At 40.6% G+C, this 23,643-nt stretch overlaps 1 protein-coding gene across 1 annotated transcript; it reads left to right on the top strand.

Moving 5' to 3' along the window:
- The first annotated feature begins 276 nt into the window (after positions 1-276).
- dnah12 (dynein, axonemal, heavy chain 12) lies at positions 277-23,643 on the top strand. Its single transcript, XM_023401831.2, has 73 exons — positions 277-479; positions 616-703; positions 807-833; positions 929-1,118; positions 1,218-1,287; positions 1,386-1,544; positions 1,677-1,872; positions 2,226-2,414; positions 2,523-2,676; positions 2,764-2,855; positions 2,958-3,136; positions 3,330-3,465; positions 3,589-3,714; positions 3,801-3,935; positions 4,390-4,583; positions 4,665-4,908; positions 5,017-5,202; positions 5,308-5,508; positions 5,637-5,831; positions 5,920-6,041; positions 6,130-6,265; positions 6,343-6,489; positions 6,585-6,704; positions 6,945-7,101; positions 7,211-7,383; positions 7,503-7,655; positions 7,760-7,999; positions 8,249-8,494; positions 8,620-8,739; positions 8,845-8,954; positions 9,213-9,396; positions 9,539-9,679; positions 9,797-9,880; positions 10,326-10,514; positions 10,628-10,747; positions 10,927-11,115; positions 11,193-11,344; positions 11,530-11,668; positions 11,837-12,003; positions 12,109-12,364; positions 12,515-12,811; positions 13,117-13,295; positions 13,463-13,655; positions 13,832-13,993; positions 14,093-14,287; positions 14,463-14,596; positions 14,674-14,836; positions 14,961-15,041; positions 15,146-15,322; positions 15,433-15,564; positions 15,679-15,768; positions 15,857-15,997; positions 16,107-16,348; positions 16,440-16,587; positions 16,692-16,837; positions 17,003-17,217; positions 17,306-17,498; positions 17,590-17,782; positions 17,870-18,042; positions 18,735-18,875; positions 19,015-19,173; positions 19,293-19,588; positions 19,674-19,927; positions 20,031-20,171; positions 20,268-20,405; positions 20,485-20,718; positions 20,833-21,021; positions 21,897-22,000; positions 22,149-22,353; positions 22,512-22,649; positions 22,749-22,840; positions 22,955-23,022; positions 23,138-23,643. The coding sequence occupies exons 1-73, from the start codon at positions 277-279 to the stop codon at positions 23,329-23,331; spliced, it is 11,916 nt and encodes a 3,971-aa protein (XP_023257599.1). The 3' UTR covers positions 23,332-23,643.

Here is a 23,643-nt window from a genome sequence, read left to right as displayed (position 1 = left end):
AGTCTTTTCAGAGGTTAAACCGAATAAACTGACATCCACTGTTAATTATCTAACTAAACCGAGCAGATATTGAATGAGCGAACAGGTAAAACGATAGGTACCCTGTTGTTATCCACTGCAAATAACTTTTGAGATTATTACCACAGCTTGTTCGGGTCAAATGTTACCAACTGAAAATTAGCCTAGCGTTACCTTGGTTAACTTACAACAGCTGTAGTTTAGCTGTAATTTAACTTTTTTTCGTTTCTGGTTCTTTTCAGGTGCTTTTTGCCAGACATGGCTACCTCCCCCGGAGTTTTCAAAACTATGTCACAGTTTCCAGTCCTTCCCCCCATTGAAGGCACGCAGCAGCAGCAGCGGGGAGAAGTTGAGCAGATCCAGGCAGCAAAGGTGGAGATAGCGGAGAGGCTATCGGCTCACAAGAAGCTGCTGAGGCACAGAAGGAGTAAAGTGCAACAAGAGAAACTACATATGATATTGTATGTTTTTTGTCAGTACCTCATTGATAGCCAGGATTATGGTAGAATAATCCCACCAGCTAATTTAGACAGTTTGTCATTATGATGACTGCTGGGTTTCCTGCAGTGTAACACTTTATTGACTGACTTATTACAGGATGTCTAGAGCAATGGAAAGTTACAGACAGAGCAAGGAGAGGAGAGCAGAGCCCAGCCAGTCACCAGAGCCACAGTTTCCACCCTCTGTATGACAATTATCGGACTTCCTATGCACACATTTTAAATATCAATTTATATCCAAAAATATTGCACAATATAATGTGGTACATCTCAATACTTGCTTTACAGATGCTTAGTGAGGAGCGGAAGCGTAGGGTGAGTTCTCTATTTAGTTTTAAATTTGTCAAGAGATCAAACCATATTTATATTCATGTATCTCCTCTCTTAATTTATTTTGGCTCCATTTGCAGATGAATTATGTGTTCCTGAGGCAGTGTTTGGAGAGCCGCCCATTCACTCCAATCCAGCAGCGGTGGTTGGACTCCATCGTTTCCAGAGTCCCACCAAAACTTAAAGATAGCCCTGAGACAAATAAACTGCTACAGGAGCTCTGCGTGGAAGTCAGCAATGACTTCCGCAATGTTATTGTCAAGCACACAGGTATTGCCAATTTTTTATCTCTTATCCAATCTATTCCTCTGGAATATATGTAGACTACAGGTGAGGCGTGTCTCATTATGCCATATTTACTCCCTTTAGTGGACACAGTACTAAGGAATCCGCAGATAGAGGGATCTATCTCAGAAAAACAGACGGCTACCCAAACAAAGTGAGTTTCTTAAGTACAGGAATGCTAATACAAAGTAACCAAATAGTAGCTGATCTATTTTAATGCATTTTGTAAAATGTATTTCCAATCTTTTGCAGAATTCTTGATTTTTCCCAGCCTTGGCATGATTGCTTTATCAGAAGCCGGAAGATGATAAAAACAAATTTGCACATTCTTCATCCGGTGATGAAAACTGTCTTGGACATTGGCCACATGACATTTTCTCCACTGATCCTGGTTGATGTTTCAGGATGCAGGTGAGAAAAGACAACATGAATGCAACATGGTATTGTTTAAAATAAACACACAACTAAGACGTTTTACATTAGGATTTGCTCAGTTTTCATTTTGATTTCATTTTGATTTCATTTTGGCTTCTGTTGGTTCAGGGCTTCAGGACCGGTGGATTGTAAGAGCCTACAGAATAAAATGGCTGTGGTGTGTAAGAGGACGGAGGATCGTATCATGAATACCTGGTTCCCCAAAGTCATCCACTTACTAACTAGTAAAGAAACCCTGAAAGGAGTTAAGGAGGAGAAATTGGACTCCTTCTATGATTGTGCATCCACGCTCATCTCCAATCAGGTGAGATAATGCTGATTTTAGACTTGGGAAGAGTCAGTTTTGAAATTATTTAAGGTAAAGTTATTTCATTCATTATTGACATCAAAAACAGTCCTTAGTTATATTAATAACAGCCAACTGTCATACATTAAAAAATAGCTAAAGACACCTTGAATTGTCAAGGTTTTGTATCTTTACTGCTGCTTATTGTAAACTAAATTGGTCAAGGAAGTTTGTAAGCTGTAATAGCTGTAGTAGTAACTGCATGTCAACAACTAGCCATTATTATGATTTTCTGTATGTTTACTGTAGCGTTCTTTGTTCCTCGATTACACATATAGACTAACAGACATTTTACTTTTGTAAATTCCCAGTTGAAATCCCTTCTTCAGAAAAGTGTTGAGGAGTTTGTTAGTCTGTTTGATCCAAGTCATCACCACCGGTTGCCCCTCTTCCGTATGGCCTTGACATTTGATGATGAAAAGATGGAAATTTACCCCACCTTACAAGACCTGGAGGCTGCTGTTTTTGAGATTCTCAATGCCATCACAAATACAATGCAGGTGAGGTTATGTGTAATCACGTCAAAAGGGAAAATGACCATGATGGCATATTTTTCATGTAAAATTGTATTTTTAGCTAATATTGATATCTATGAATTTTCTCCACAGAAAGTACAGACGGTCCAGTCATGGTTAACACAAGCCGCATCTTCATTTGTGGATGCTAAGGTGGCTGATCACATCCTTGCTTGGGCTCAGGTCACTTTAAAGACCGCTGTGCGCAAGAATCTCGAAGATACTGACAAACATTTCCAGAGTTATGGTGATGTTGCATAATGCAGTCATTTCCTATCATCACACCATTGACCTTAATTCACTTCACTGCTGACGTTTCTGCTTTATTTTGCAGTCGACAACTACGACTGGCTAGTTAATGGTAGTGCTCAGACTCGAGTGGAGATGTTCATGAGAGAGGAGCACTCTTTTGATGAGTACACCAAGGTAACAAATAATAAAGTTTAATTCATGCTTGATATGTTATATACCCTCCTTGTTTCCAGTTTTCCTAATGACTGTCATTGTATAATCTCACTGCTTTCGAAGCAAGTGGAGGAGTTTCGTGCTCTGTCAAAGGAGATTATCAGCCTCCCAGCAAAAGCCCACTTCACAATGGTCCATCTGGACTGTGAAGAACTGAAACAAGGGCTGGCCAGCAAAGCCAAAACATATGCGGAAATACTTCTGAAGAAAATGATCACCAGCCACCGTGAGCGAAATCTACAGTGAGTCACTTCTTGTAACATTCATATACAAAACTGTTTTTAAATCTTCACATTTGATTGATTGATTGATTGATTGATTGATTGATTGATTGACTTTATTGTCCACCTCAGTGGAAATTTGTCTTTAGCTTATCCCAAAGAAGGTACAATTTTGATGTATGTGATGTTTAATACTTTTTGTGTCTGTTCAAAGGATCTGCTCTGAATTTGAAATTATCAGAGAGAAAGCTCTGAAGGTTCCAGAGAATACAGAGGACATGACTCAAATGGTTGACTACATAAATTTCACTAAGACGACGGGTATTGCAGAACTGAATGCAAAAATAAAGGTAAACAACCTAATGATTGGTTTTACATGTTGCAATATACATATATTACAAACATATAATGATTTATCTCATACCAATTATAATATACAAAACATCATTCATGACCACATTGTTTTCTGACAGGATGTCTTCTCCAGGGTGATCTACCTCTTAGATGTCCAGATCATTGAGCCAGAGGATCTGGAGCTTAATTCGACTGTCTTTCTCTGGCCAAAAAACATCCACCATTACTTCGATCTTAATGAAGAGGTGATGATTTCATGTCTGCCTATAACAATATATCATGGATGTTTTTTAAAGATGACCTGATTCTAGGCAACTTTTTCATTTTCTAGGTGATGCAGACAGCCAAGCAGAAAGGAGAGCAGGAGCTGCTGGCTAAAAGAGAAAGATTAATGGTACATTTGGAGAAGTTGGGACGCAGAACAGAGCAGTTCCCACACTGCTCTGAGCTGGATATGATGCAGCAGGTACAGTGTCATTAGCGTGTTCACAACATTTTGGGAAGCAAAAAAGCATTTTTCCAAAATGTCAACCTATTACTATTTACGAACTAGAACTGAAATTACTTGGAGGGATATCTATTCATATTAAAATATGCCTTTCAATGCTTACTAATGTCAGTACAAGTGATCAGAATTGTACAAAAGCATCATTAGATGTTTTTATCTCTTGAGCTTGAATTTTGTCACATTTATTAAACCTGAATAACAAGACTGCATTATCTTGTCAAATAGCCACTGATCTGGATCATTGGTATAACAAGTTTTAAAAATCGTTGTAGTGGAAGGCTGTTCTGCATTAATCAGATACATTGTTGCAGTTAGATGTTCATTTTTGCTACTTTTGGATCAGAACACATTTTCAGAGCACCAGTGATTCATATATGCAGATATAATTGTCTTGTTATCATTTTTTGGGCAGTATGTTTCAGATGTCAGAACAGTTCAGAAACTTCTCCAGGATGCTAAGGACACAATTGACTTCATTAACAAAGAAGAGGCCTTCTACAAATGGGACCAAACATGTTACCCAGAAGTTGAAGTCATTAGAGAGAACATTGAACCGTACCAGAAGCTGTTTGGATTTGTACTGAAGTGGCAGCGCACGGAGAACAGGTCTAACTGCAGTTTGATACATGTTGTGTTTTAATGAAAAAAAAAATCCCCTCATAACCTTTTTATCTTCTTTGTGCATAGATGGATGGATGGTTGCTTCCAAGACCTAGATGGCGAGAGCATGGAGGTAAAAGTGGATGAGTTCTTTAGGGAGATTTTCAAGATGCTGAAGTTTTTCCAACAGAAACAGAATAAGGCCGAGCAAGAGATGGAGAAGATTGCTGGGAAGACTAAGCGACGACCTAGTGAAGACAATCCAAGGAAGCAAGAGAACCCCATAATACTTTTGTGCTCTGCTGTAATGGAGCAGATCAAAGAGTTCAAGGTATTCTATGTAACTATTACTTCAAAGGGACTCATTAACAAAGCCTTGTAGTAAATAGCTTTGTGTACTGATGCTAAAAAATTATGTGGAATGTGCTTGTATCAACAGGACCATATCCCTGTAGTGTCCATCTTGTGTAATCCAGGCATCAGAGCCCGCCACTGGGGCCAGATGTCAAACATAGTGGGGTATGACCTCACTCCTCACTCTGGTACTACACTACGAAAAGTTCTCAAACAAAACCTGAATCCTTACCTGGAAGAGTTTGAGTCAATCAGCGCTGCTGCTAGTAAAGTGAGAGCTCTTGAAATTTGTGTTTGTTTATATAGCATTTGAAAAAAACACCAATACCGAATCTTTATGTTGAATGCTATATATCCCCACTATGTGTCTCTACAGGAGTTTTCCTTGGAGAAGGCAATGCAAACCATGGTGCATATTTGGGATGGTATTTCTTTCCACCACCAACCTTACAGGGAGACAGGAGTGTCTATCCTGACTGCCTTGGATGAGATTCAGACAATGCTAGATGACCAGATTGTGAAGACTCAGACTATGAGGGGCTCACCATTCATCAAACCCTTTGAAAATGAGATCAAGGTTAGCTTAGGGTTTTGGGGAATGTACTTACCTAATTATAATAAATAAATGTGTAATTAGCATCAGAGTTATGCTGTATTTCTATACCCAGCCCTGGAGAGCTTTAACTGTTTGTTGTTTGACGTCAGCTTTGGGAGGAGCGTCTGCTTCGTATTCAGGAAACCATAGATGAGTGGCTGAGGGTGCAGGCCCAGTGGCTTTACTTGGAGCCCATCTTCTCATCCCAGGACATAATGCAGCAGATTCCGGAAGAGGGACGACTTTTCCAAACTGTTGACAAAAACTGGAAAGAGGTCATGAGTCACTGCGTTAAGGACCCTAAGGTACCCATCAACACACTTATTAAAGATCACCTAAATAAAAAATCTGAAAGATACATTGTTTGAGTTAACCATTAATTTGTAATCGTAGATTCTGCAAGCAACATCGCTGCCTGGTTTACTAGAAAAACTTCAAGATTCCAACAACCTCCTCGATATCATCATGAAAGGACTGAATGCCTACCTGGAGAAAAAACGTCTCTTTTTTCCCCGGTAAACAACAAGATTTTGCTGTGTCTCTTTTGTTCAACTCTTTTTTAATATCACAGATTTCAGTACTTGTTGTCAATGCCTTGTCCAGGTTCTTCTTTTTGTCCAATGATGAAATGCTGGAGATTCTGTCTGAGACCAAGGACCCACTGCGAGTACAGCCCCATCTGAAGAAGTGCTTTGAGGGCATTTCTAAACTGGACTTCCTCCCCAATCTGGATATCCAGGCAAGGCAAATATTGTTATTGTTACATGACACTATGGTTGATGAACTTTCATTAAACTGCATACTTTTCATGCCCAGGCCATGTATAGCAGTGAAGGTGAGCGAGTTCAACTAATCCAGCACATCTCCACGTCTGAAGCCAAAGGAGCCGTGGAAAAGTGGTTGGTGCAGGTGGAGGATATGATGCTTCGCAGTGTCAGAGATGTAGTGGCCCGGTCCAGGGTGGTGAGATCACTGTTCTCCATACCTTACATACAGTATATATATATATAAATGTGACTGAGTGACATCTGAGTGGTTGAGTGTGGTTGTATTGACAGGCTTATGCTGAGACTGCGCGAAGCCAGTGGGTCAAGGACTGGCCTGGGCAGGTGGTGCTTTGCAGCTCCCAGATTTTCTGGACGTTGGAGGTGCATGAAGCCATTAGATCAGGGACTGAAGTGAGTTTTTACATCGCTTTTTCTGAAATATTTTGTTGTGATGATTCCTAGTTAAAATCAAATTTTAATTTACTAATTAAACCGTAATAGTGTTACAGTAGTGAATTTGATCGTGCCAAAGTAAAGATGTGTCTCACTCCTGACTGACTGACCTGAATTTTTCTCTAGATTAGCATGGCACCTTAACGGTATCACCCTGGGAAAACATTTAAATAGTAACTGGGCTTTTGTTCTCTGTAGGGTTTAAAGAACTACTATCAGCAACTCCAGAATCAGCTGAAGGACATTGTGGAGCTGGTGAGAGGGAAACTGCCCAAACAAACACGGATCACTTTGGGAGCACTGGTCACAATTGATGTCCATGCCAGGGATGTGGTCATGGAGCTTATTGATAAAGGTACCTCACTGAACAAAATACAGAGTAAAAGAGTTTTACTTCAGCACCCACAGTGGCACCCAGAAAGAGAATGTTTGTCAAATAAAATAATTGTTTCCATTTTTAACAGGTGTATCACATGAAACTGACTTCCAGTGGCTAGCCCAGCTGCGTTATTACTGGAGCAATGATAATGTTCGTGTTCGCATAATCAACTGTGATGTTAAATACGCCTATGAGTACTTGGGGAACTCACCACGTCTGGTCATCACTCCACTGACTGACAGATGCTACCGAACCCTGGTAAAATATCTGAAAAATAGCCTACTTAAAAAATGCCACATGCCTCTTACTTTGATTGAAATACTGCTGAGTGATCGTGTATTTTAACATTAAATTCCAAAGTCCTATCTTTGCTTTAGATTGGAGCTTTCTACCTGAATTTGGGTGGTGCACCTGAGGGTCCCGCTGGAACCGGAAAGACTGAAACCACCAAAGATCTGGCCAAAGCTCTAGCTGTGCAGTGTGTGGTCTTCAATTGCTCTGATGGACTGGATTACATCGCTATGGGCAAAGTAACATGAACAGGAAATTTTTAACTTATATGTATAATTCTAATGCCATAGTTATAACTCCAAAAATATGATATTTTACCTTGTATTTTGGTGCAATCTCACAGTTTTTTAAAGGTCTGGCTTCATCAGGTGCATGGGCATGCTTTGATGAGTTCAACCGTATTGAGCTGGAGGTGCTGTCTGTAGTAGCCCAGCAGGTGCTCTGCATCCAGAGGGCTGTCGAGCAGAAGCTGGAGTACTTTGACTTTGAAGGGACTATGCTCAAACTCAATCCCAACTGCTTTGTGTCCATAACAATGAACCCCGGCTATGCAGGACGCTCAGAACTCCCAGACAACCTCAAGGTCTTTTACCAGTGAAATATTTTATTAGACATTGGTGTTATGAACACATTAGCTCTAACATATTCTTCATCATTTATAATATGAATCAGCTTCTCAGATAATTTCAGTTGGCTTTTAACATCAAATCATGCTCAGTGATAATGCTTTTAAACGCCTTCAATATAATGTTACACAATATTAGAAAATGTGCGACACTCCAAGATTGGCAGTAACAGATTAACTTAATTTTTTTGTCTCCTCTCTGTGCAGGTGTTGTTCCGAACAGTGGCCATGATGGTCCCCAACTACGCACTGATAGCAGAAATCTCTCTGTATTCATATGGCTTCCTCAATGCCAAACCACTGTCTGTAAAGATCGTGATGACCTACAGGCTCTGTTCTGAGCAGCTCTCATCCCAGTTCCATTATGATTACGGAATGAGGGCTGTCAAAGCTGTACTTGTGGCTGCAGGAAACCTCAAGCTCAAGTTTCCTGATGAGAATGAGGACATACTGGTATTTGTACTGAATCAATGCATTTGTTAAACATTTTTCCATATGGGGTCCTAACTTTTGGGAACTTTTTAAGTTTGCTCTTTCTGACCCTTTCACTTTATTTTTCCAAATGTTGTAACTCTCAGCTCCTGAGGTCCATAAAGGATGTTAATGAGCCCAAGTTTCTCTCCCATGATATCCCACTATTCAATGGGATCACCAGTGATTTGTTCCCAGGCATCTCCCTCCCTGAAGCTGACTATCAGGTTGGATATGTTGATGTCATTACTTATTACTAAATCTGAGAGCACCTGGTGTTTTTAGATATTGTATTGTATATTATAATCAGTGTTTTTTCATATCTTTGGCAGCTGTTTCTAGAGGCTGCTACAGAGTGCTGTAAAAATCACAACGTACAACCAACAGAAGTCTTCTTACAAAAGATGATTCAGACATATGAGATGATGATAGTCAGGCATGGGTATGTTGTATTTCAATTTCCCATGTTACCATACTCTTAAATCCTGCTGACCATGTTCCCACCTGATGACCCCAAAGACATGTTAGTTATCACTGCTCATTAGTCTGTATAGCTAAATTAATAGTTATCATAGGACATGTTAAGCTTAGGAAGCTATTCACTGAGTCTGGTCCATTTTCTGTAGCACAAGCTTTGTGTTTATCTTAAATTTTCAGTAATACAGTATTTCACATAATTGAGACATTTTTTTAATGTCAGTTTCATGCTGGTGGGAGAGCCCTTTGCTGGAAAGACCAAAGTGCTGCACGTGCTAGCTGATACTCTGACTCTCATGAACGAGAGAGGGTATGGTGAAGAAGAGAAGATCATCTTCAGGACATTGAATCCAAAGTCCATCACCATGGGACAGCTCTTTGGACAGTTTGATCTAGTTTCTCATGAGGTAGGCCTATGCCTTGGATCCTTTTGTATTTATCCTGTCACACAGATCCCCTGGTTTTCACAGTACTGATTTACACCTGGAACAACAGATGTCCCTTTTTTTCCACTTAGTCTTTTCACCTTTTGTTTTTCCTAATTTTCAGTGGACAGATGGGATTGTGGCCAACACATTCCGTGAATTTGCATCAGCTGAAACACCAGACCGTAAATGGGTGGTGTTTGATGGTCCCATAGATACACTGTGGATTGAGAGCATGAACACTGTGCTGGATGACAACAAAAAGGTAAAAAAAAAAATATATACAGTAAAATCATTTAATATTGTAGTATTTCTGAGTTTTGTTGTTTATTTGCTTACACATTATGAGTAAGATCTTTATTGCTTCACTCTTCCCTCCCAGTTGTGTCTGATGAGTGGTGAGATCATCCAGATGTCCAATCAGATGAGTCTGATTTTTGAAGCAATGGATCTATCACAGGCCTCTGTAAGTCAGATGTTCAGAGTAAAGTATATTATTTTCTGACTAATGTATTTTAGTTCTGATTTGATTATCCCATTGTAAGGTTTAGCGGTTACTGGTGCATTGCTAGAGGGTCACCAACATACACCAACATGATTGCGAAGAACATTTGATTCTAACTAGGTGTCATTATTACAGTTTGTCCAGCAGAGAGCACTGACAAGCTGAATTATCACTGTATCTTGGTCACAATTTTAAAAAATGTTACCTTACATGTTATGTTTATAAGCAAAAAAACACATACATATATATATACACACATTGACCAATCTTTTATAAACTCACAAATATTGATCAGTATGAGGCTGAAAAACCCAGTACTGGTTGCTGGGCTATAGTACCTAGATTGACTGACAGGATATGATTGGATGTTATAAAAAGGTCATGTTTGGTTATTTTCTCACTGCAGCCTGCCACAGTCAGCCGATGTGGTATGATCTACATGGAGCCATCTCAGTTGGGCTGGGAACCCTTAGTGATCTCCTGGTTGAACTCTCTTCCTGATGCTCTGCAGAGCCCAAACAACTGCTCCCTGCTGCTGGAGCTCTTCCACTGGCTCCTGCCACCTGCCCTCAGGATGCTGCGTAAACACTGCAGAGTAAGCGATTCCAGTGCCCAGAACAATCCACGCACAAATATCTGTAGAACATTTAGAAGTTTATGTTTATTTATATACAAAACAAAGATGTCTGATTATGGTTTTGTTTGCAGGAGGTTGTTCCAACTAGCAACAGTAACACTGTGATGTCCTTGTGTCGACTGTTTGAGATGCTGCTCACTGAACCTGTAAAGACATATCCTGGGGATAAAAATATTCTCAGCTGGATCATGGTAAAAGAGCCAAATCATTTATTATTTTAAATAATATTATACCATATTAATTTACAACAATTTCTTTGGAACTGCACCTCGCAACATCCATGCAACGTTTAACTGTTTTGGTATTTGCACTGTCTATTTTGGTTAAATTATATTTTTGTATGACCCCTTTTAATTCTTCACGATCACAGGCAGCTTTTGGCTTCTCCCTGGTGTGGTCTGTGGGTGGCAGCTGTGATGCAGACAGCAGAGAGAAGTTCAGTGAGTTCTTCAGGGTGGCTGTTTCAGGAAAAGCAGAAGAATACCCAATCCCTGCCACTGTGGGAAAATGGGAGTGTCCCATGGATGACAAAGGCCTGGTGTATGACTATTTTTATGAGGTACTGCATAATTTCATCACTCAGATCTGTTTCAGTTGTGTTTAAAACAGTAAATCAGACTCTAATCTCTTATACAGTTCAATGGGAAAGGCCGCTGGATTCAATGGAATGATCTCATCAAGAATGTCAACCTGGGGGACAAGAACACCAAAGTGCAAGAGATCATTGTTCCCACCATAGACACTGTCCGTTACACCTACCTCCTGGACCTCTGCATCAGCTACAGAGTGTTAGTATTTTCAGGAGTCAAAATGGCAATGATCAACATGAATGCCAAAAGTGCTTTATTACCATAAATAACTGTGAATTCTATCTGTGCTACATGTACTTTTATTTTCTTATTATTTCTTATTTTATTGATTCACATTCAATCTAACAAATTTGATTTTTTGCATTTTTTATTACTATGCTTAGACCTCTTCTGTTTGTTGGTTCTACTGGCACTGGAAAGTCAGTGTATGTGAAGGACAAATTGATGAACAATCTGGACAAAGACCTATATTTGCCCTTTTTCATAAATTTTTCAGCCCGCACTACTGCCAACCAAACCCAGGTAAGCACTTAGGAACCATGGATGAAAGAATGTTCTTGGAGGAATTTTTTGATTACGAGAAAAATATTCTCAGTCATAAATATTATGTGATGTGATAATCTATACAAACAAAAATGGATAATTCTTTTAATTTTCTAACCTTTATTCTGTATGTATGTCATTCTTCAGAATATCATCATGTCCAGGTTAGATAAGAGAAGGAAGGGGGTGTTTGGGCCCCCCATGGGAAAGAAGTGTGTCATCTTTGTGGATGACATGAATATGCCTGCACTGGAACAGTTTGGAGCACAGCCTCCTGTGGAGCTTCTTCGACAGTACATGGACCACGGAAACTGGTATGGACCATCCACTATTACCAATTTCACATTAAGACAAATAACAGAAAAGAGCACATTTACCGTTCATTTGACAGACAGACCTTACCTGTTACACTCTGTTAGGTATGATCTGAAGGATACCTCCAAGCTCACTCTTGTTGACCTCCAGCTCGTCTCAGCTATGGGTCCCCCTGGTGGTGGGAGGAATGCAGTTACATCTCGCTTTCTGCGCCATTTCAACATTTTTAGCATTAATCCCTTCAGTGATGACACCATGGTTCGCATCTTCTCCAGTGTGGTGTCCTTCTATCTCAAAAATAACCAATTCCCACCTGAATGTTTCACTATTGGCAACCAAATAGTGACAGCTACCATGGAAGTGAGTGCCCAAAAGACACACCTTGATATCACATGAACTGTTTATATGTGATAAATAAATATGTTTTTCATGTGTTAAATGCTCTTAGTAATCATATCTTGTTTTCTCTAATGTTTTAGTTCTCTGATCATATGTTTTTCATTCCCAAAGGTATATAAGAAAGCCATGAAGAACCTGCTTCCAACTCCAGCCAAGTCTCACTACACCTTCAACCTGCGGGACTTCTCACGCATTATCCAAGGCTGCCTGTTGCTGAAGAAGGAGTCTCTGGAGAACAAACGTACTATGATACGCTTGTTTGTCCACGAGGTCTTCCGTGTCTACTATGACCGGCTGGTGGATGACAAAGATCGAGCATGGCTCTACCAGCTGATGAACAGCATCCTCAAAGATCACTTCAAAGAGTCCTTTGATCAGGTGTTTGATCACCTAAAACAAGGCCGTAAAGTAAGTTGCAACTGAGTTATTTTTTCTCTCTTGTCATGTGCTCTAATATTACAGTGTTTCACAGTATGTTAGTAGACGTAGGAAAGAAAAGGAGCTGCTCTGCGCTGTTGCCAGTCCTGTTGCTGCTCCGGATCTAGATACGTTTTTGAATTCATTTTTATATAACTATTATATCAATTTATACTAGCATATGAAACATTAATAACTGTACTTGTGCTCTACTAATACAAAATATGTACTTATTTTTAAAAAAAGAAAAAATCTAAATGCTTTATTTTGTAGCATCAAATTTCTTCTTTTCTCAGCTGGTTGAGGAAGACATGCGGAATCTTCTGTTTGGTGACTATATGAACCCTGACTTGGAGGATGATGAGCGCCTGTATGCTGAGGTGCCTTCAATGGACAGCTTTGCTCAGGTGGTGACGTCGTGTCTTGATGAATACAACCAGATGCACAAAAATCGCATGAACCTTGTCATCTTCCGGTAAACAGCTTTGATGCTATAGATGAAAAATTTTTCTTGTTGTAAGAAAGGCAAGATTTTTCGACTGAACATAACCAAATGACTTCAACTTTTATGAAGTAAATTCATGAAATTATTTACATATGTTCAAGTCAGTCTTGAACTGAGAAAATGTCTGCATTATGTAGCTACGTCCTAGAACACCTGTCCCGTATCAGCCGTGTGTTAAAGCAGCCAGGAGGCAATGCCCTGCTTGTGGGAGTGGGAGGCAGTGGACGCCAGTCCATCACCCGTCTGGCTACGTCCATGGCCCACATGACCATGTTCCAGCCTGAGATCTCTAAGAGCTATGGCATGACTGAGTGGAGAGACGATCTTAAGGTTAGCTTTATGGTTTAGGAAATACTTCTGCGTGTTATTCTGGTGCATTACATGTTTTTTCACACTGTTATGATTTCTGCTTGGGATTTTTTTCCATTTCCAAACAGCTGCGATTTTTCTCACATACATTTTTAACATCACAATACTCTGTCTCCCTGTTTTTCCTTATACTACAGATGCTGCTGAAAAATGCTGGGGTGAAAGGTCAGAAGACGGTGTTCTTGCTAACTGACGCTCAGATCAAAGATGAGGCTTTTCTAGAAGATGTGGACAGTGTCCTGAACACAGGAGAAGTGCCCAATCTGTTTGCCATAGATGAGAAGCAAGAGATTATGGAGGTATGCTCTTATAAACCTTTATAGAACAATTTATACCTTGTGTAAAGGTCCTATTTATTTATATTGAATATAACTCTTACTTCATCTCTTGTTCTACAGGCAGTACGCCCCATTGCCCAGGCTGGTAATAAGAATTTGGAGTTGAGCCCACTGACTCTGTTTGCATTCTTTGTTGCACGCTGCAAAGAGAACCTGCATATTATTGTGGCCTTCAGTCCCATTGGGGATGCCTTTCGAAATCGCCTGCGCCAGTTTCCATCTCTTATCAACTGCTGTACCATCGACTGGTTCCAGGTAGTATATAGGCATTAGGAGGCATTCATTTGTAATTTATCTGCAGTGAAATATACTGCATATGCAATACCAAGCATTAAACGCCAAAAACTATGTACTGCATGTATCTGTGTTTCAATCAGTCAGTCAGAGTTACTCACCCCTCGCTATTCTTCTCCTCTCTCTGCCCTGACAGCCATGGCCAGAAGAGGCTCTTGAGCGAGTGGCCAACTCCTTTCTGGAGTCCCTGGAGATGAGTGAAAATGAGAGGCAGCAGGTCATACCTATCTGCAAAACATTCCATACCTCTGCCAAACAGCTCTCACAGAGGTAAGGCATGTGGTTATTTATGACTTGTATATTCAAAGATATATTACATTTATATTACGCTATTGCTTTCATTGCAGATTCCTCTCGGAGCTTGGCCGCCATAATTATGTGACACCCACATCCTACCTGGAGCTGATAGCAGCTTTCCGTCTGCTACTCACTCAGAAAAGAGACACTGTCATGAAGGCTAAACAGAGGTATACCAACGGTCTGGATAAACTAGCCTTCGCTGAATCTCAGGTATATGCAGCCCCATTTTTACCTGAGTTGATTTGTTTTTTGTCTTTTTCTTCCTTTTTTTTTTAAATCAAAAATTTTAAGCATACCTCAGCCATAAGCTATTTTTAAGAATGTCTCTCTGTAGGTGGGTGAGATGAAAAAAGAACTGGTAGACCTACAGCCCAAGCTGGAGCAGGCAAAAATAGACAACACGAAAATGATGAAGGTGAATAAATCACAGCTTTATTCAGACCCAACATTGACTAGAGTATATCCTGAATGCAAATATATAGTAAATATTTATATATTGTATAATGTGATGACTTTCAGGTTATTGAAGTGGAGTCTGTGGAGGTAGAAGCCAAAAGTAAAGTTGTGCGTATTGATGAAGAGGCAGCAACTATAAAAGCCAATGAGGCTCAGGCTCTGAAGAACGAGTGTGAGAGCGACTTGGCTGAGGCTATCCCTGCCCTGGAAGCTGCTCTCTCTGCCTTGGACACTTTGAAGGTGAGCACCCTTCAGCCGCACTGCTTCTTTTTTTTCTTTTTTTGTTCCAGGTTTAGCCACTCAGACCATTGCAGCTTAGAAAGTAAGTTGACCTGCTTGTTTCATTTCAGCCCTCTGATGTCACAATTGTGAAGTCGATGAAAAATCCACCTTCAGGGGTGAAGCTGGTGATGTCAGCTGTGTGTGTTATGAAGGACATAAAGGCAGATAAGATAGCTGACCCAGCTGGGAGTGGAAAAAAGGTTGGATAGGGAAAAATACATTTTATTTTAAAAGCTCATCGTAACAAAAACATTGTTACTAACCCTAAAATTACAACTTGTACTAATATCCATGACATTTTTTTTATTGTCTAGGTTTTGGACTATTGGGGTCCAAGCAAGAAGCTACTGGGGGATATGAACTTCTTACGAGATCTTAGAGAATATGACAAGGACAATATTCCTGTGAGTGTCAGGAAAACTACATTCCTATTCCTATGAAATTACATACTAGTATTTTGTTATGACTGACTGTGCTATCTTTTACTTGCAGGTCCCTGTGATGCAAAAAATCCGTAGTGAGTACATGACTAATCCTGACTTTGACCCCAGTATAGTGGCAAAAGCCTCCTCTGCAGCAGAGGGCCTGTGCAAGTGGATAAAAGCAATGGAGGTGTATGACAGGGTGGCAAAGGTGCAGTGTTTCTGGACTTGCATAGACTTTTTTTCTCATGATCTATCCTGATAACATATGCATGCTTATGTATACACATCCTTGGTTTTCAACCACTCTGTGGTTTTAGGTTGTGGCTCCTAAAAAGGCCAATCTTGCAGAGGCCCAGGAGTCCCTGGCTGCTACCATGGCCCTGCTGGACCAGAAAAGAGCCGAGCTAAAGGAGGTCGAGGACCGTTTAGCTGCTCTTCAAAAAACTTTTGAGGAGAAGACAGAGGAGAAAGCTCAGCTGGAAATCCAAGTGGATTTGTGTGCCAGGAAGTTGGAGAGGGCTGAGAAACTCATTGGTGGTCTGGGTGGAGAGAAGACCAGGTGACGATGCACAAAAATATATATAGTTAATTATTTTCTCCAATTAAGATAATTACAGTACTCCACTGACTGAAATCATGTTTGTCTTTAGATGGTCTAAGGCAGCAGATGACTTGCAGAACACATATGACAACCTTACTGGTGATGTTCTCATCTCTGCTGGTGTCATCGCCTACCTCGGGGCTTTCACTGCTGGCTTCAGACAGGACTGCACCAAGTTATGGACCAAACTCTGCCAAGTAAGAGTCCTCAGTTTTTTATTTAGACTTTTTTAGGTACTCTCTTTGAAGTCATACACATTTCATTGCTCATTATCTATTTTCACCTATCTCAAAATCTCTAGTCTGAGAACATTCCATCATCAGATGACTTCTCTCTCAGTAATACCCTGGGAGATCTGATTAAAATCAGGGCTTGGAACATTGCAGGCCTCCCCAGTGACTCTTTCTCTATTGACAATGGTGTCATTGTCAGTAATTCACGTAGATGGTGAGTCTATATTGCTCAAATGTTTTGGTGAAGTTTTAAATCTACTTTCTACTGAAACATTTGTCACAAACATGCAGTTTTTTGTTAAATAGGAGTAAAACTGGCAGTAAATATGTACAGTTCAACCTAAGATTCTTCTCATCATTAATGTTTGTCTTATTGTAGGCCCTTGATGATTGACCCTCAGGGCCAGGCCAACAAGTGGGTGAAGAATTCAGAGAAAGACAACAACCTGAGTGTAATCAAACTGACAGACACGGACTACATGAGAACTTTGGAAAACTGTATTCAATTTGGAACACCACTGCTGCTGGAAAATGTGGGAGAGGAGCTAGACCCTTCACTAGAACCACTGCTGCTCAAACAAACCTTCAAACAAGGTGCGGAGAGTGTGATATGACTGCCAAAGACTTCTCTACAATTTGGAACTGTGAAAATTGTAAGTTCAGTCATTTTTGTTTCACCCAGGCGGTGTGGATTGCATCAGGCTGGGGGAGAGTGTGATTGAGTACTCCTGTGATTTCCGTTTCTACATCACCACAAAGCTGAGGAATCCTCACTACCTGCCAGAACTGGCCACCAAGGTGTCGCTGCTCAATTTCATGATCACCCCAGAGGGCCTGGAGGACCAGCTGCTGGGGATTGTGGTTGCCAAGGAGAGGTAGTGCCCATAAAATAGTCACTTTGGTATTCCACTGAAATACTACTTGTCGCCTGTGTAGAGCATTGTTTCTGCTTCATTTGCTCCACAGGCCAGAACTGGAGGAGGAGAGAAATGCACTAATCCTGCAGTCGGCTGCCAATAAGAGGCAGCTGAAGGAAATTGAGGATAAAATCCTTGAAACTCTGCAGTCTTCTGAGGGAAATATCCTGGAGGATGAGAGTGCCATACAGATTCTGGACTCTGCTAAAATCATGTCCAATGAGATTACCAAGAAACAGCAGGTGTGGACCACACACAAAAAATGAGATGTGCATGTGACAAATCTGATATTTTGTAATCTAAGTTCTTACTGTTTGCACATTTTCCAGATTGCAGAAAAGACAGAGATCAAAATAGCAGAGTCCAGAGAGGGATACAGAGCCATTGCCAAGCACTCCTCCATCCTGTTCTTCAGCATTGCTGATCTGACCAACATAGATCCCATGTACCAGTACTCTCTGAGCTGGTTTGTCAACCTCTACATTAATTCTATACAAGACAGGTGAGTGATGCACATCACTGCAGTGTCGCAAAAGAGATAATGCATTGAGACGAATCTGCTAAGACTTTATGACTGTACCAGCATTTTGGAGAAGATTGTTCTCCATCTGTTGTATGTATTGTAAACAGAAGCTTGAATATCACACAAGAGTCGCACATTTGATAAAGAGGATTATTACAGCAACTTACTTGTTTCGATTTGGATGTCAGGCTCAGTTCTTGCCTCAGTCAGAATTGCAGTCAAAATTAGATATTTGAGTCAGTGCTCATGGTTAATGCTGAATGCCTTTTAACTCAAATCACTGAAGACATGCAACACTGTTTATGATTAATGACAGAGTGAAAGTATTCCTATACACTAGGTGCATGGGAAATGTAACTTCTTTAATTTGTGGAGCGTTAGATGTGCCCCACACACACAGAAATTTGGTTTTTTTTTTTACTATAACATCACAATTAGTAGTTGTAGATATCTTAAAATAGAATATGTTTCACTCTACTGTAAGCATAATAGTGGGACTAACTAGTGGCTAGTGGAGACTGAGAGTAGACGGTACTCTGTCAGCAAAGATTGAGCTACATTTGTACAACTGTACGCTGACGTCTGATGTAAACTTAAGCATTGGTTTACTTGAACTTTCAGTTGCTATGTGTTCATCTCAAGCTTCTTGTGTTTTGTCTTTTATTCATCAGTAACAAGTCTAAGATCCTGGAGAGGAGGCTTCGATACCTGATCGATCACTTCACCTATAACCTGTACTGCAACGTCTGTCGCTCTCTGTTTGAGAAGGACAAACTCCTCTTCTCCTTCCTCCTCTGCTGCAATCTACTCCTGTAAGTGTAACTGCTCTGGGACACTAGTTTAATTAATTTAGTTTGTAGGATTTGATTTCAGCTTTTAACCAAGTTCTCATATGAAAATATAAAATGCGAATTTTACATCATGGTTTCTTCTACTGATATTTGCATTCAGAGCAAAAGAAGAGATTGAATACTCTGACTTCATGTTCTTGCTGACTGGAGGAGTGGGCCTACAGAACACCATTGCTAACCCCGACCCCAGCTGGCTACAGGACAAGAGCTGGGATGAGATCTGTCGAGCCAGTGAGCTGCCTGGCTTACAAGGAATAAAGTAAAACGCATCATTCACTCAACCAAAGACTTTCTTTTTAATTAGTTATGTCTGTCCCGTTTGTCATTATGAATTACTTTTGACCAATGGATTGAATCTGGGTGTTATCTATTCCACAGAGAGGCTTTCATCAAGAGTCCAGAGGACTTCAAGCCTATTTATGACAGCAAAGAGCCATGCGACATTTCTCTGCCCACACCATGGTGTGAACAACTCAATGACTTGCAGAAAATTATCATTGTTCGCTGTCTGAGGCCTGATAAAATAGTGCCAGCTGTGACTAAATATGTGACTGGCAAACTGGGGAAGAAATTTGTACAGCCCCCTCCCTTTGACCTGAGTAAGAGCTACCTGGACTCCAACTCCACCATCCCTCTCGTGTTTGTCCTGTCTCCAGGAGCTGATCCCATGGCTAGTACGTCCTACCTTACCAATTACAGTCAATGTTTCATATGATGCTACCCATGAAAATCATTAGAAATAACAATATCCCTCCATAGGCTTACTGAAGTTTGCCAGTGACAAGAACATGGGCAGTGCCAAGTTCCAGTCAATCTCTCTGGGACAGGGCCAGGGCCCCATCGCTGCTAAAATGATATCCACAGCCATGCAGGATGGGACATGGGTGTGTTTACAGAATTGTCACCTGGCTGTTTCCTGGATGTCCACCCTAGAGAAAATCTGTGAGGACTTAAGTCCAGAAACGTGCCACCCTGACTTCCGCCTTTGGCTTACTAGCTACCCTTCACCCAAGGTTGAGAACTGTTAATTTCATTCTGAGAATGTGCATGCATTGAGAACTAAGATTTAATCTGTCTATAGTCGTATACCCTTTAATAATATCTTTCTGATATCAGTTTCCAGTTACCATCCTGCAGAATGGGGTGAAAATGACAAACGAGCCTCCCACAGGACTCAGACTCAACCTACTTCAGTCTTACTTGTCAGATCCTGTTTCTGACCCTAACTTCTTCAATAACTGCACCAATAAGGAGCTGGTGAGCTCATTTTCATTTTGTTTACATCATGAATACTTTTATTTGATAGGTCTATCGCACAGAGGACATTTTCTGACTCCATGATTTCTCCGCTAGATCTGGGAAAAGCTCCTGTATGGACTGTGCTTCTTCCATGCTCTTGTTCAGGAGAGAAAGAAGTTTGGTCCACTGGGCTGGAATATTCCCTATGGCTTCAATGAGTCTGACCTCCGTATAAGCATCAGACAGTTACAGGTATACATTCAGAGATTCAGTGGCTGAGTTTCTACCATCACAATAATCTAAAATGCACTTAATTTCTTTTCCTCTTTAGCTGTTTGTGAACGAATATGATGAGGTCCCCTTCGAGGCCATAACGTATCTGACCGGGGAGTGCAACTATGGTGGCCGTGTGACAGACGACTGGGATAGGCGGCTCTTGATGACCATCTTGGCAGATTTCTACAACAAGGATGTCATTGAGAAACCTCGCTACCCTTTCTCACCTAGTGGCGAATACTTTGCCCCACCTAAATCTATCTTTGAGGACTACATTGAATTCATCAAGGTAAGAACACTTGAGATAACACACATCAGGAGGATAAAATGTTTTTTGTTTGTTTTCTATTATTTATGTATATAATGACATCAACAGAGTAACAATACCTTTGTTGTGTTCTAGCAACTTCCATTCGGCCAGCATCCAGAGGTGTTTGGGATGCATGAAAATGTGGACATTTCTAAAGATCTCCAGCAGACGAAACTGCTGTTTGATTCCCTGCTACTCACCCAGGGAGGTGGTGCTAAGGGAAGTAGTAGCTCTGGGGGTGACAACACGCTGTACGATATAGCGAATGACATCCTTACCCAGGTATAAACTAGTAGCATCTCCTCTTCATTTAGCTGTTTTTAGACTCACTGGTGGTCATGCTAGTGGCTATGTCAGTTGCCCACCTTTTTGGTCCAGACCAAAATATCTCAGCAACTATTGTGTGGATTGACACGAGATTTTGTGCAGACTTTCATGGTCCCTAGGGTATGCGTCATACTGACTTTGTTGATCTCCTCACTTTTCCTCTAGTGCCCCAAGCAAGTCAGGTTTCACTTGTCCCATGAAATATCTCAACATCTACCTGATGACTTGGCAAAATATTTTGTATAGACATTGATAGTTCTCATAGTTCATGGTTCAGTGACTCCTTAATGACTTTGGTGAGCCCATGACATGTCCTCTAGCACCACCATGAGATAGACAGTTGCAGTTTGGTGTGAAATGTCTCAACAACTACAGACAGACATTGATGTCACCCTCATGACTGTCCCTAAACCTCATTTGTAAATGTTAGCATGCTAGCACCACTGTGAGCATGTTAGTATGCTGAAGTTAGCATTTAGCTTGAAGCACCAGTGAGCATACATACCACCTCACAGGGCTGTAAACCACTGTTATTACACATACATAAATACTTTTGTTTATCTTGTATAAGATATCTAAAGAGCATGTTATTATAGCCCTGATGTGAGATGAGGAACTTTTACGTGTGATTTTTCCCATCATTTTAATCTTGTAGTATTTGATTTACAGTAATATTTTCTAAGATTTGGGTTTATTTTTTTGAAGAAAATACACAGGGCACCAGTGCAGATTTCTGGTAAAGAATTTCTAATTTGTGTTTGTTACCTCAACTATAATCTGTACATACTCCATTGAATACTTGTAACTAGCAGGCTTGCTTTTTTCTATAGCTTCCAGCTAATTTTGACACAGAAGCAGCTCTCCTGAAGTTCCCTGTGCGCTATGAGGAGAGTATGAACACTGTGCTCGTCCAAGAGATGGAGCGCTACAACATGTATGGCAAAACAGTTCAGTGCAGAACTTTAAGAAGTACAGCACATCACCACTTATTTTATGACTTAACTGCTGCTTCTCTCTCGCTCTCGCTCTCGCTCTCTCTCTCTCTCTCTCTCTCTCTCTCTCTCTCTCTCTCTCTCTATCAGGCTGTGTAGTGCAATCCGTGTGAGTCTACAGAACCTGCTGAAGGCCATTAAAGGTTTTGTGGTGATGGATGCAGAGCTGGAGGCAGTTGCAGGCAGTCTGATGGTGGGAAAGGTCCCAGAAAAATGGGCCAAGTGCTCTTACCCCAGCCTCAAACCCTTGGGCAGCTATGTTTCTGACTTTCTCTCAAGACTGAAGTTTTTGCAGGTGAGACTGCCTCACAAAGATCATTTCGTTCAGCGAGGGACACTATTATTTTTGATTGAGGACTGGAAAATGCATTGTATTCTTGAGTATAATTCAATGTGAGCTTGTTCAGTTTTTTACTCATCTTATATTTTCATTTTTACTTTGTGTGTCTGTAGCAATGGTATGACAGCTGTAAGCCTACCGTGTTCTGGCTGTCAGGCTTCTTCTTCACCCAGGCCTTCCTAACTGGGGCTATGCAGAACTACGCCAGGAAATACCATGTCCCCATTGACCTGCTAGGTTTTGATTTTGAGGTCAAATGACACACACTTTATGATCCTTTGTCTCCACCTCAAAGATCTTCTCATAGCCCTAACAGTACGCTGATGAGTTTCGTTTTTATGATCTTACAGGTTCTTCCTATCAATGAGTCAGACACATCACCTGAGGATGGTGTTTATATTAATGGATTGTTTCTGGACGGAGCTCGATGGGACACAGGGAGGTAGGTGTTCACACTACATAGATGTTTACATATTTTTAGAATAATAGTTATTATGATTGTGAAATACAAGGAGACTGGATAAACCTGACCTATTGTTTGTCTCTCTATCATCAGTGGAGTTCTGGCTGAGCAGCACCCCAAAATCCTATTTGACTTCATGCCAATCATCTGGATAAAACCTAGTAAGTATTAGTTTACTTTGTATACAGCCAATGTATGACAAATGAAATTAATTCCATTTACGTTTGTCTATTTGTCTTTGTGTTTTCTTTGTTTCTTTGTTTCTCTCCCATGCAGATCAAAAGAATAGCATCGACCAGCCTCAAAAACTGTATGTTTGCCCTCTCTACAAGACCAGTGAGAGGAAGGGCACCCTCTCTACCACAGGTCACTCCACCAATTTTGTCATTTCCATGATGTTGCTCACCAGCAGGCCCCCTCAACATTGGATCAAGCGCGGTGTGGCCATGCTCTGCCAGCTGGATGACTGAATTGGTCGACACACTGTTGAAGACTGAGGCACTTTTCTGTGGCACATAAAACACAGAGGCCTTGTTGGATTCTCATTTCCTTAACTATGCAAAATTAAGCATAATCTTTGTTTCTTACCAACAAATATGAGTTTCAAAACTATGGATAGAGCATGAATATGGATTTTCTCTCAAAAAAGTAAAAATTAAAGACTTGAAATTATATATGTCTAATTATATATAATACACGAGGATGGCAACATGCACATCTCAGTCCTCAGTAGGTCAAAGCAAAAATGTAAAAACAGAAAAACAAAAACTGCACTGATTCTA

Source organism: Seriola lalandi, unplaced genomic scaffold, assembly GCF_002814215.2.
Source record: "Seriola lalandi dorsalis isolate HSWRI2012SDOR001 ecotype SW California unplaced genomic scaffold, Sedor1 jcf7180002053772, whole genome shotgun sequence".
Taxonomy (NCBI): domain Eukaryota; kingdom Metazoa; phylum Chordata; class Actinopteri; order Carangiformes; family Carangidae; genus Seriola; species Seriola lalandi.
The sequence above is the reverse complement of the archived record's forward strand: the minus strand, read 5'-3'. Positions and strand labels throughout refer to the sequence as shown.